General features: G+C 33.6%; 3 protein-coding genes across 3 annotated transcripts; 1 reads left to right on the forward strand and 2 right to left on the reverse strand.

Moving 5' to 3' along the window:
• Positions 1-13: 13 nt before the first annotated feature.
• LOC124489995 (uncharacterized) lies at positions 14-1,868 on the reverse strand. Its single transcript, XM_047052463.2, has 3 exons — positions 1,004-1,868; positions 540-937; positions 14-476 (listed from the first exon to the last, which is right to left on the reverse strand). The coding sequence occupies exons 1-3, from the start codon at positions 1,700-1,702 to the stop codon at positions 326-328; spliced, it is 1,248 nt and encodes a 415-aa protein (XP_046908419.1). The 5' UTR covers positions 1,703-1,868; the 3' UTR covers positions 14-325.
• Positions 1,869-3,046: 1,178 nt separating this feature from the next.
• On the forward strand, positions 3,047-7,764 carry LOC124489964 (uncharacterized). The gene is made up of 6 exons (XM_047052412.2): positions 3,047-5,215; positions 5,284-5,633; positions 5,692-5,778; positions 5,852-6,859; positions 6,923-7,474; positions 7,526-7,764. The coding sequence occupies exons 1-6, from the start codon at positions 3,607-3,609 to the stop codon at positions 7,604-7,606; spliced, it is 3,687 nt and encodes a 1,228-aa protein (XP_046908368.1). The 5' UTR covers positions 3,047-3,606; the 3' UTR covers positions 7,607-7,764.
• Positions 7,637-11,031, reverse strand: LOC124489980 (uncharacterized). The gene is made up of 3 exons (XM_047052434.2): positions 9,980-11,031; positions 9,039-9,920; positions 7,637-7,993 (listed from the first exon to the last, which is right to left on the reverse strand). Exons 1-2 carry the CDS (start codon positions 10,814-10,816, stop codon positions 9,213-9,215), a joined length of 1,545 nt encoding a protein of 514 aa, XP_046908390.1. The 5' UTR covers positions 10,817-11,031; the 3' UTR covers positions 7,637-7,993; positions 9,039-9,212.
• Positions 11,032-11,068: the final 37 nt, after the last annotated feature.

The raw sequence follows: 11,068 nt of genomic DNA on the forward strand, positions 1-11,068 counted from the left end.
AAGCCATTCATAATTTTGGCAGAATTCTATTTGCTTCTGTATCGGTTCCACTTACAGTAAAAAAAATAATAACTCACTGTGTAGTAAGAATGTTTCGCTGTGCGATTGCGTTTCTTTTTCTTTTCTTTTCTTGTCGGCTATATATTATTATGATTATTTTGTATTTTGTAGATTGAAGAATTGAGTGTTCCAAATACATGAACCTCTTCGTTTTTTTTTTGAAATTCACAAAGATTTTAATATGATGATGATGGTTTAGTGGTAGCGATGTTGTTTTTGTTAGATAGTTAGTTTGTTCGAACGTTTCTGCGAATGGTCCAATTGTTTATTGTGATGCGGATGATAATGATGATGATGATGATGCTTGATGAAATGCTCCAATCGATAGCAACAGATTACGACGTGTGAAATGATTCAATAACATATAGGTGGATTTTGTTGGAAATTTCGCCAATAAATAGGTTTCACTTTTTGATCTATCAAACAATCAAACAAAATTATTGGCAAATGAATGAAAAAAAAATATAAATCAAACATACTTAATAGTAGGCATGGATGTTGGTGTCATTTCCTGAAAATCTAAATCATCCATTAATGCTTTCATATTCCAAAGAATGACACGATTGTCAAGACCACCAGATGCCAATATTATTGATTCGGGACCACGATTAAATGCTAGCGTATAGATTGAATTCGTATGGATCCCGGCAAAATCAGCTACCAAATGACCAGAGGCCAGATCCCAGATTAAAATTCGTTTATCTGCACCGGCCGATGCTAAAAATCGACCGGAATTTTCGAACGCCAAAACATGGACATTATCTTTATGACCGGTCATTAATCGAACACATTGACCATTCAGACAATCCCATAGACGAATTGAACGATCGGATGATGAGGTAGCCACATAATTGGAATTTGGATCAAATTGTACACACTGTGGCATAGAGAAATGCAGAAAATTCACATATCACAATTAGAAAAACAAAACAATCCAACTTACATCAACATCAGCAAAATGACCAGTAAAATAACGCAAAGGATTGGGATTATCGGTAGCCCAAAGTCTAGCCGTTCGATCATGTGAACAGGATGCAAAATAATAACCGTGTGGGCTAAATTTGACATTCCAAACGGGAAAACAATGACCCTTAAAGACGACAACGTTGGTCCATGTTAAAAGGCTCCAAAGGCGAATGGTTGTATCCTCTGAACATGATAATAACATATCGCGACATGGACTAAAACTGAGACCATAAACAGGCCCACTATGGCCAAATAATATCTTTAAATCATCGCCCATGTCCATCATTATACGCAATATAACATCGTCAGTTTCTTTATCCAAATGTTCTAATTCGCTTGCCGGTTTTAGGCCACACAGTTTGCCCGGTGTTAATGGCCATATCCGTATGAATGAATCGGAAAATCCAACAGCCAACAGCGTAGAATCATCAGATATTTCAGCGCAAATAGCACTCGTTTCATTCGTCGTTTGTTGAGCATTCAACAATGTGTACAAACATATGGATGGAAGAACATCGTTGTCTAATTTCAATGCCTTCGAAGCTTCTTTTTTCGCTCTTCGTTTCTCCAGCTGTTCAGTATCACGTAATTCGGGTATAGGTATTCTTGTCAACGGTGGTGCGTTCGGATCGTGACTTGAATCTTTTTTCATTTTTTTCTTCTTTATTGAAACCATTCGAATCTATCTATTATTATTTATCTCTTTAAGACGCTAAGCAATTTGTGAGTAACTGCAATTGTAGTGATCACATGATGATCATCGATGGTTGATGAATCGATTGTTATAAGTGATGTGACTAACAAACGTCTTTGACGTCACCTGTTTCACCACCACCACCACCCACCATTAATAGAAATCATTCATAATTTTCGTTTTTTACCACTACCACTACTACTACTACTATTACGCTGATGGCAAATTAAATGATGATCATCGTTCAAATTCAAAATTCCAAATTGAAAATGAATGAATGAAAGAAAATGTAGTAAAAAAAACCGAAAAAAAATCTATCCTTGAACCCTGTGTTTATTATTGGAAAAAAAAATATATTTCGTTTAATTTTAGCGCTTTACAAGTATTGGATGACATATAGCTGATGCTGCTGCTACTACTACCACTACCATCACCGCCGGAAACACATCATCATCATCATCATCATCATAAATGGATCATAATTTTAATTAAATTCATTCATGACAAAAAAAAAATTTATAGCTTTCTTCTATTATGAATGAATGAAAAACATACAGCAGTTAGTTTGATGAACAAAACAAAACACAAAATAAAATACGCGGTAATTCTTATTCAAGGTCCACAAACAGAAACAGAAAAAAAATTTTATGATCCAATCAACAACAGAACAAACACACATTTTTTGTGAATATAAACAAATCAAACGAAAACAGAAAACAGAACAAAAAAAATTGTTTTCAAATCTTATCCATTCCGGATTCCATCTATATATTCTATAAATAAATGAATAAATAAAATTCAGAAAAATTTTACAACAAAAAAAAATTTTGTCATTTTTTTTTATTCTTGACAACAACAACAACGACAACAACAAGAATCTTGTCATCACCAATGATCATTATATCGGTTCTATATTCTGAGACACACGCACGCACTGTAATTGACCCAATATATTTGTTGATTCTTCATTGATTTTCAACTCTCTTTATTTGCTTCTGTATCGGTTCCACTTCCAATAAAAAAAAATAATAATTCACTGTGTAGTGATCACACACACACGAACATCAAAGAAAAAAATTTTCTCTTCTTCCTTGTTTATCAAACACACACACACACACACACATCCACCAAAAACATCCAAATGTTTCGTTGTGCGATTGCGTTTTTTTTTTTTGCTTGTCGGCTATATTATGATTATTTTGTAGATTGTAAAATTGTGTGTTCCAAATACATGAACCTCTTCGTTTTTTTTTGAAATTCACGAAGATTTTAATATGATGATGATGATGATGGTTTAGTGGTGGTGGTGGTGGTGGCGGTAGCGATGTTGTTTTTGTTAGCTGGTTACTTGGTTCGAACGATTCTGCGATTCTCATCAGAAATGGCTCATCAGAAAATCTAGAGTGGGAACAGTGAGAAAAAGCAGGAGCAAAAATCAAAGCCAGGAAGAACCAAACAAAAATACTCTTGACACACATTTGATGGTGGTCAATCAAGATTAACAACAACAACAACCAAAACAACAAAAAATCAGAATATTCTTTTTTCGAGAAAAAAAATGATTTTGTGATTTTGAATAGAAAAAATTAATAATGACAGATTTGAGTGTGTGTGTGCGAGAAAAATATTGATCGATCGATCAATTTCATGTATCAATAATGCTGTTGATGATGATGGTCAATCATGTATCGTGTAAATTGTCATCAACAACAACAACAACGACGACGACGACATTTTTTATTTTTTCAAAAAGCCAACAAAAAAAATTTCAACTATTTCGACCATTTTGTAACACATAAAACTAAATAACTTTTTTTGTGCTTTGTTCGAATTGAAAACTTCCCTAATTTTGATCGATCCAAAAAACCGAAACAAAACGACAAAAAATGGCTTCACATTGTTTTGTTTGTCAATTGCCGATATTATCACATCAAACATGGGACACATGGACCTGCGGACCGGGCATTGGTCCAACACAATCAATATTCACCGATATATTTCATGAAGATTGTCTACATTGTTCAGTCTGTATGTCACGGCTGAAACAAGGAAATGGATCCGCTAAACGTGTTGGTAATAAAATCTATTGTGTTCTACATTTTGGTGATGTTACCGGTTCATTTAGTTCACCGGGTGAAGATTATATAAACAAATTAAGAGATTTCAAACGACAAAGTCTTGGTTGTGCTGAAGCCCGACGTAAATCATCGACAACATTATCGTTCGCTGTGCCGGTACAAGCATGTCCAGGCCAACCATATTGTTCGAAATTCCCACATGATGTCAAACCAACAACTGGCTATTGGATTGAATGTCGTGGTGGTGCCTCACCGGTTAACATCAATGAAATTCAATCAGCTGTGTCTGATTCACAACAACAATTGCAACGAAAATTTCAACAACAAAATCGTTTTGCTACATTTGATGCTACTGATAATAATAACAATGAAATGGTTACAACCATTCATTTGACAAATGAATTAAATCTATTTCAAACCGGAGGTGGATCATCATCATCATCATCGATGATGAAACCACCACCAACACCGACAGTAGAAGCCGTTCTGACACGTGGAAGATTAGAACGCCAAGATACAATAAAAACCGATTATCGTGATCCAAATGATGATAATATCGATGATGTTGATGATGGACGGCCAATTTCGAAAGATGATTTAGATCTAGTGAGAAAACCATCATTGATGGGACAGCAAATATTTCCAAATATCACTATAACCATTGTACAGCCATCATCACCACCACCATCACCTCCATTAGGTGGTGGTGGTGGTGGCAGTAGTAATAATAGTTGCACTAATAAACAACAACAACAACAATCACAACAATATGCTGTCACATATAAACCATCAGATGGTGGTGGTGGTGGTGGTGATTGTGTAGCGACATCATCATCATCTGTTAAATCATCAAGTCCAATAAAATCACAACAACAACATCCACCGGGTATATTGAAATCAGATGACCCATTTGAATTAATTTCATTTGAAGAAGAAATTTATGAAAAATATTTCTATGGCCGTGAACATTGGAATTATTTCACTAATGATGAAGCATTAGGTCCAGTTATAATGAGCTTAAAACAAGAAACCATTGGGGGTCGTGATCAATTCCGTGTTCTTTTGCGTACCATTTCCTATTCATTACATGGTCTAGTACCAACGTCGGCTATTTGTGCCGACCGTTATGATCGTGAAGCTGTTGTTCGTGCCCTTGGTGATGAAGCCGGTTTGAAACCGCCATTGGTTTTAGGTCAATTACCAAGTACACCGGATGAATTGCTCAAATTGGATCAAGTATTTGTTAAATCTGAACTTAAAGTTGGTGTTATCTACATCCAAGGACATCAGTGTAATTCAGAAGAAGCAATTTTAGGCAATAAAAAGGAATCACCACTTTTTACTGAATTTCTTACGATTCTTGGTGATCGTATTAAATTGAAAGGTTTTGATAAATACAAAGGTGGTCTGGATACAGGTAAGTTGGGAACTGCATTGGCAAATTATTTGATTTGATCTGACTTTTTTTTCGTCTTCCACTGATAGTTCACGATCTAACTGGAACTGAATCCGTTTATACTTGTTATAAAAATATTGAAATCATGTTTCATGTATCCACGATGCTACCACATGAAGATTCGGATCCACAAAAATTGCAGAAAAAACGTCATATTGGTAATGATATTGTTTGTGTTGCATTTCTTGAAACAGATGATGCACTTTTCTGGCCTGGTTGTATTAAATCACATTTTCTTCATACATTTATTGTGGTGAAAACAACACCACGAGATCCACTTGAACCGGATGAAACACGTAAATATACTGTTGCTGTTGTTTGTCGTGATGAAGTATCAGCTTTCAAACCATATTTATGGCATCAATCAGAATTTGAAAAGGTTTGTTTGTTTTCAATTAACTTGTCGATACTAAAAACAGAAAACTTTCTTCTTATAGGATTCTCATTTACGTGAATGGCTTTTGACTAAAATTATCAATGGAGAAAGAGCCAGTTATTCTTCACCGAAATTTGCACGTATGCAGGTAATTAATTAATGATTTTAATTTCTTTGATTCTTCACGTGATTTAATTCATTTATTTTTTTCCAATTTTCAGGATCGTACACGATCACAAATGATGGAAGATATTGTAAATAATTTAGCCAATCATTTAGCCACTGGCCAGATACCGAAACCATATCGAAGAGGTAGTTGGCGCCCAATAGGACATATGCGTCCATCAAGTCCACTTTTGGATTCAGTGCGTGATCTTTTCGAAGGTTATGATCAAATTGCTAAAGATTTCGCCAATGCTTTTCATGGCAATGCCAAACTATTATGTGATGTTGTATTCAATGTTATTGGTTCGGCTAATGGACAACCGATAAATAATAATAATGGCGCTGGAATGATTTCAATGGGTCATACAGATCCGGTTCATAATTCGTCGGTTTCTGGTGTTCGTCGAATATATGCTGTAAGAGCTATACTTGCTATACGTTCACGGGTATTTTTGGAAATGTTGTATGGATTCGCACCACCCGGACAATCAGGACAATTACTATCACAACAACAAACTTCGGACATAAATACTACATCATCGACAACAAGCGGAAAAGAATCCAGACGTAATTCATCAGGAAAATCATCTGGTTCATCATCGAAACGTAGTAGTATAACAGCGGAAACAAAAAATATGATTGCACAATTACCGAAAATCATTGCACCTAATCATTCCAAAGATAAAGATAAAGATTCAAAAGAAAAAGATTCAAGAAAAGCATCCACTGTATCAACAATATCGGCAAATGCTTATTCAACCGCTTCGAATTCATCGAATTATTCAACAATGTCAGCAACAACACAGATAAAAACACCCACTTATTTAACTGTTCCTGGATCCAGTGGTAGTAGTGGTAATGTATTTAAAAATGCATTTAATCGTCTTGTTTCTGGATCATGGTCCGGATGGGGATCGAAAGGCGGTCGTAATGAATCAATGAAACGATGGCAAAGTGAATCATTTTATGCCAAAATGGATCAAAATGTCGGCGTCGAGGTGCCAGGTATTTCAATGTGTGCTGATGTAGCTAAAATTGATCCAAATAAATTGGCACAAACTGAGGTTTGTATATTGAATGAGATTGATTGATTCGATGATTGATTTGAATTTTTTTTTTTGGTTCAGTTTACAATAATTGAATTTGATGGCGATACATTTCAATTATTGATTGAATATCTACATTCAGGATCATGTCCATTAACATGTGATACGGTACCAGGTTTAATATGTGCCGCCGAACATTTTGATCTACCAGATTTATTACAGGCCTGTGTACATCATACAAAAACACATTTACGTTTAGCATTGGTGCCACGAATGTTGTGTCAATTGGAAAATTATTATTGGCGTTATACATCGGCATCACAATTGGTAAATACAATCCTAACCTATGTGGATCCAAGAGCTTCCAGATTATTTCAACGACCAGAATATTTAATGTTATCAGAATCAATGTTGACAACAATCATATCAAGGCGAACAATTCTGATGAATGAAACATTAAAATTTCAAGTAATGTTACAATGGTCATTATTCAAAGTAACAAAAGGCCATTATATTGGCAATGAACGGCCAGCTACATTGAATCATAGTGAATCACAAGAATTACAAGTTATCATGAATCGTTTAACAAGAGATTTAAAATTGGCTAAAATTCCAGCACAAGATCTAATCAAGGTATAAAGATTTTCTAATCCAAATCCAATTCATTAATTTGTTATTTTTCAGATTGTTTTACCATCAAAAACTATCAATAATGATCGTATATTGAATACATTATTGACACAAGCTAGTCAAGGTGTTCGATGATTGACGAAAAATGAATCAAACAACAAGATGTTTCGTCATTGTTTTTTTTTTATTATTCACTCAACAAAAAAAATCGCAAAATTACAATACAGCAATAATGATCTCGACTTGCTGATTTTCTTTCAAATCATCAAATCAATCATCACAACAAAAAGAAACATAAACACAGAGAAATTATAAAAAATAATACAAAAAAAATCAGCAAGCCATCAATCGATCGATCTCATATCTCTCATTCACATATATTTTATAAAAAGGCCAAATTTTTCCACCTCCAAAAAAAAAGCCAAATCACCAAAAACGACAATATGTACGATCCTCACTTATTCATTCATGAATTTTTTCTTTTGTTGTTGTTGAAAACATTCATCAAATCTTGAAGCCATCCTATGTGCAAAAAAAAGCAAGACAAAAAAAGATGAATTAATACGAGCTTTGAAAATAAAGAAAAAAAACCGCACACAAAACAAAATTTTTCAACACACACCAACATTCATTTTCTTCTCATCGATCTCTCTTACCTTTTTGTGGGTCCTATCCATCTCTCTTTCTTTTACCGTCAAAAAAGAAAATCATTTTTTTAAGAAATTAACTTATAGCCACCTTCTCTTTTCCCAACTCAGCTTCTCTGCCTTGGATGATATAATACACACACACAGAAGAAGAAAACATTTAACCCTTTTCTACTATCAATAAACGTCCCAAATCGCTTAACATACATGCCGAACTTTTTTTCTATAGAAAGAAAAAAATATCCATACGAATCCGACCATTCAACAATAACAACAAGAATAATAATCTCCCAGAAAAATCAAATCATTCATCATCATCATCATTTTTTTCGCTATCATCAATACCTTTCAAGAAACCATATCAGAATTTTTGGAAACAAAAAACAAAGACTTTCCTATTTTGTAAATATAAATCTCATTTTTTTCATTTTCTTGTCTATCTATCTATATTTTTTGTGCTAAATTTGTCGTTTTTCTCCTTTTTTTTGACTCTCTTTCTCTCTCCACACACACACACGCATACATACAAAATTATTTATTTATTTGTTTTTGACAAAACAACAATGCAAAAAAAGAAATTCTGTGATTTTCTCTTTCTCTCCTGGATTTTTTTTTCAATGAATTTTTTTCTTCTTTTCCTCTCTCAGCCCAAAAAAAAAAAATTCCCAGAAGCCCACAAATCAAATCAAATGATAATGGTATAAATAAAAAAATAAATTGTAAAGCCAAAATGGTGTAGCCAAATTTTGAGAGAAATGAAACTTTTCAAAAAAAATTTGGTTGTTCTTTCCTGGCTTTTTCCAAACGATTTTATTTAGGAGAATTGTATCAGCATATGATTATGAAATTTTTTTTTCTCAAAAAATTCATACGCTTTCTTTATTCTCCACAGTTTTATTCGAAAAAAAATTTAAACTTACATTTGATGATGACAAGCCGAATCGATCGATTTTCTTCAAATTGGAATCTGATGAAATGTCTATGTATGTGGTGTGTGAGTGAGTGACTGACTGAGTGCTCAAAATGAACGTTATTGTTCAATTCCTTTATATTGAGTGTTTACGATGATGATTCCCAAAGTTCAAGTTTTTATTTCATGGCAAATATCTTGCATAATCCGAAAACAATGTTGATTTACGTATGGATAAATCCCAGAATTTTTGCACCGATTGAAACCATTGTTGTTCAGAATGGTAATTAATCGTTGTACATGATTGTTCAAGATTTACTAATGATCGTGAATTAGGCGGCCGCAATACTCGATTGATTAATCGTTGTTCATCATTATAGATAAAATCTACATTAACATTTGGACCGAGAATTGTTTCGGTGAAACGTCGAAAACGTCGTGTTTTTTCATCATCAATTACAGGTGAACAGAATGGTTTGGTAGTAGATGTGCGAAAATAGATGATAATATTTGCTTTAGCCATTAATGCATCACCAACCATCATTAATGAAGTGGCCAATAATTTGAATAGATTTACATCCAAACAATAGGAATCCATGACGATTATTAAATGATCCGATACGGTCAATAAAAATGTTAACATTTGTAATGAATAAATAAAGGCAAAATTTTCCGTTTCACAAATATCGAATCCAACTACTTGTGAAAATATTGGTGTTGACATTGTATTAGTGTTGGAATTATAGAAATGTTTTGATGACGATGAATTAATCGCATTAGAATTCATTGATGATGAATTATTACTACTGCTACTAGCACTGGATGAAGATGGGCCAAATTTTTCCGTATTTAATCGCATAAGATTTTCAAGTACAGAAGCACTTAATAATGGCTAGAATATAATTATTGAAATTGTTAGACAAAATTCGAATTTTTTTCCGTTTGTGTTACCTGAGTGTCAAGAAGAAATACACGTTCAGCAGTGATATGCATATCGATCCCATTTGTAATATGATTCAATGGATTTTCATGATTTTTCATTGCCATCATTTTTCTTGTTTCAAATACATCACATTGAGCCATTGAATTCAGCAACGAAGATTTTCCTACACCATCTAATCCTACAGCAGCTACTATAGAAAAACTTTGGCTACCAAATCCTTGTGTAATATTCGTTGATGATGATGATGATGGAACACTAGCGGAAGGCGTTGAAGTTGAATTGTTTGATGTTGTGGATACATTTGAATCGGGCAAAAGCCAAGAATCCAAAATTGACCATGATGATGTGTCCGGCTGTATGGTGAAATTGAATTCAAAATCCACAATTTTTATATATTTTGGTTGTTTATTCGAAGTCGCTGTTGTTGTTGTTTCGGATTGAACATTATTGCGTGATTGATGGATTTTCAATAATGGTTGAATATTTTTCTCTAAAAATGATACTGAAGGTCTTGGTTTGACTACATTAACAGTGGTATTCGAATTTGTATCAATGTCTTGATTCTGATTATTAGTATCATTCGACGATGACGATGTCACTGATGGTTTATTCGATTTAGCCAATATTTTCACTGCAGGTATCGATTGTTCATTCTGTTTGGTTTGTTGATTTTGTTGTTGTTGTTCAGATTTTGTTTTCTGATACCAATTACGTGAACGATTCTCTTGATGAATTCGAATTCGTTGTTGTTGTTGATGATGATGATGATTTGGCGAATTGGAAAAATTCTGCCGTTGTTTTATCTTCCGATATGATGATGGTTTTTGATTAGTTTCGGATTCCATTTCGCTTTTTTTCAGAAAAAGCGATAATTATTGATTACAAAAAAATCATCATGATGAGATTGTTCGGTAAATTGGAGAAAAAATAGATTTTGAATTCTAAATGGCGTGGACAAAAAAAATTACACGTGAGTTTCAGAATTTCAACGAAAAAAAAAAAATTTGTTTTCAATATTTACAACACACACTCATTGGAAACAGATCAATAAATTCTGGCCGATATTAACGTCATCTATCGTTGTTGGATCTAATGAT

This window comes from Dermatophagoides farinae, chromosome 2 (genome assembly GCF_024713945.1).
Source record: "Dermatophagoides farinae isolate YC_2012a chromosome 2, ASM2471394v1, whole genome shotgun sequence".
Taxonomy (NCBI): Eukaryota; Metazoa; Arthropoda; class Arachnida; order Sarcoptiformes; family Pyroglyphidae; genus Dermatophagoides; species Dermatophagoides farinae.

What these genes read in the sequence shown, in the direction of transcription:
- LOC124489995 (XM_047052463.2), bottom strand. Translation starts at nt 1,702, where the DNA reads ATGGTTTCAATAAAGAAGAAAAAAATGAAAAAAGATTCAAGTCACGAT. An exon ending in GTCATTTTGCTGATGTTGAT is followed by an intron (nt 938 to 1,003) that starts GTAAGTTGGATT and finishes TCTATGCCACAG; the next exon opens with TGTGTACAATTTGATCCAAA. An exon ending in ACATCCATGCCTACTATTAA is followed by an intron (nt 477 to 539) that starts GTATGTTTGATT and finishes ATTGTTTGATAG; the next exon opens with ATCAAAAAGTGAAACCTATT.
- LOC124489964 (XM_047052412.2), top strand. Translation starts at nt 3,607, where the DNA reads ATGGCTTCACATTGTTTTGTTTGTCAATTGCCGATATTATCACATCAA. An exon ending in CAAAGGTGGTCTGGATACAG is followed by an intron (nt 5,216 to 5,283) that starts GTAAGTTGGGAA and finishes TTCCACTGATAG; the next exon opens with TTCACGATCTAACTGGAACT. An exon ending in CGAAATTTGCACGTATGCAG is followed by an intron (nt 5,779 to 5,851) that starts GTAATTAATTAA and finishes TCCAATTTTCAG; the next exon opens with GATCGTACACGATCACAAAT.
- LOC124489980 (XM_047052434.2), bottom strand. Translation starts at nt 10,816, where the DNA reads ATGGAATCCGAAACTAATCAAAAACCATCATCATATCGGAAGATAAAA. An exon ending in TATTTCTTCTTGACACTCAG is followed by an intron (nt 9,921 to 9,979) that starts GTAACACAAACG and finishes ATTATATTCTAG; the next exon opens with CCATTATTAAGTGCTTCTGT.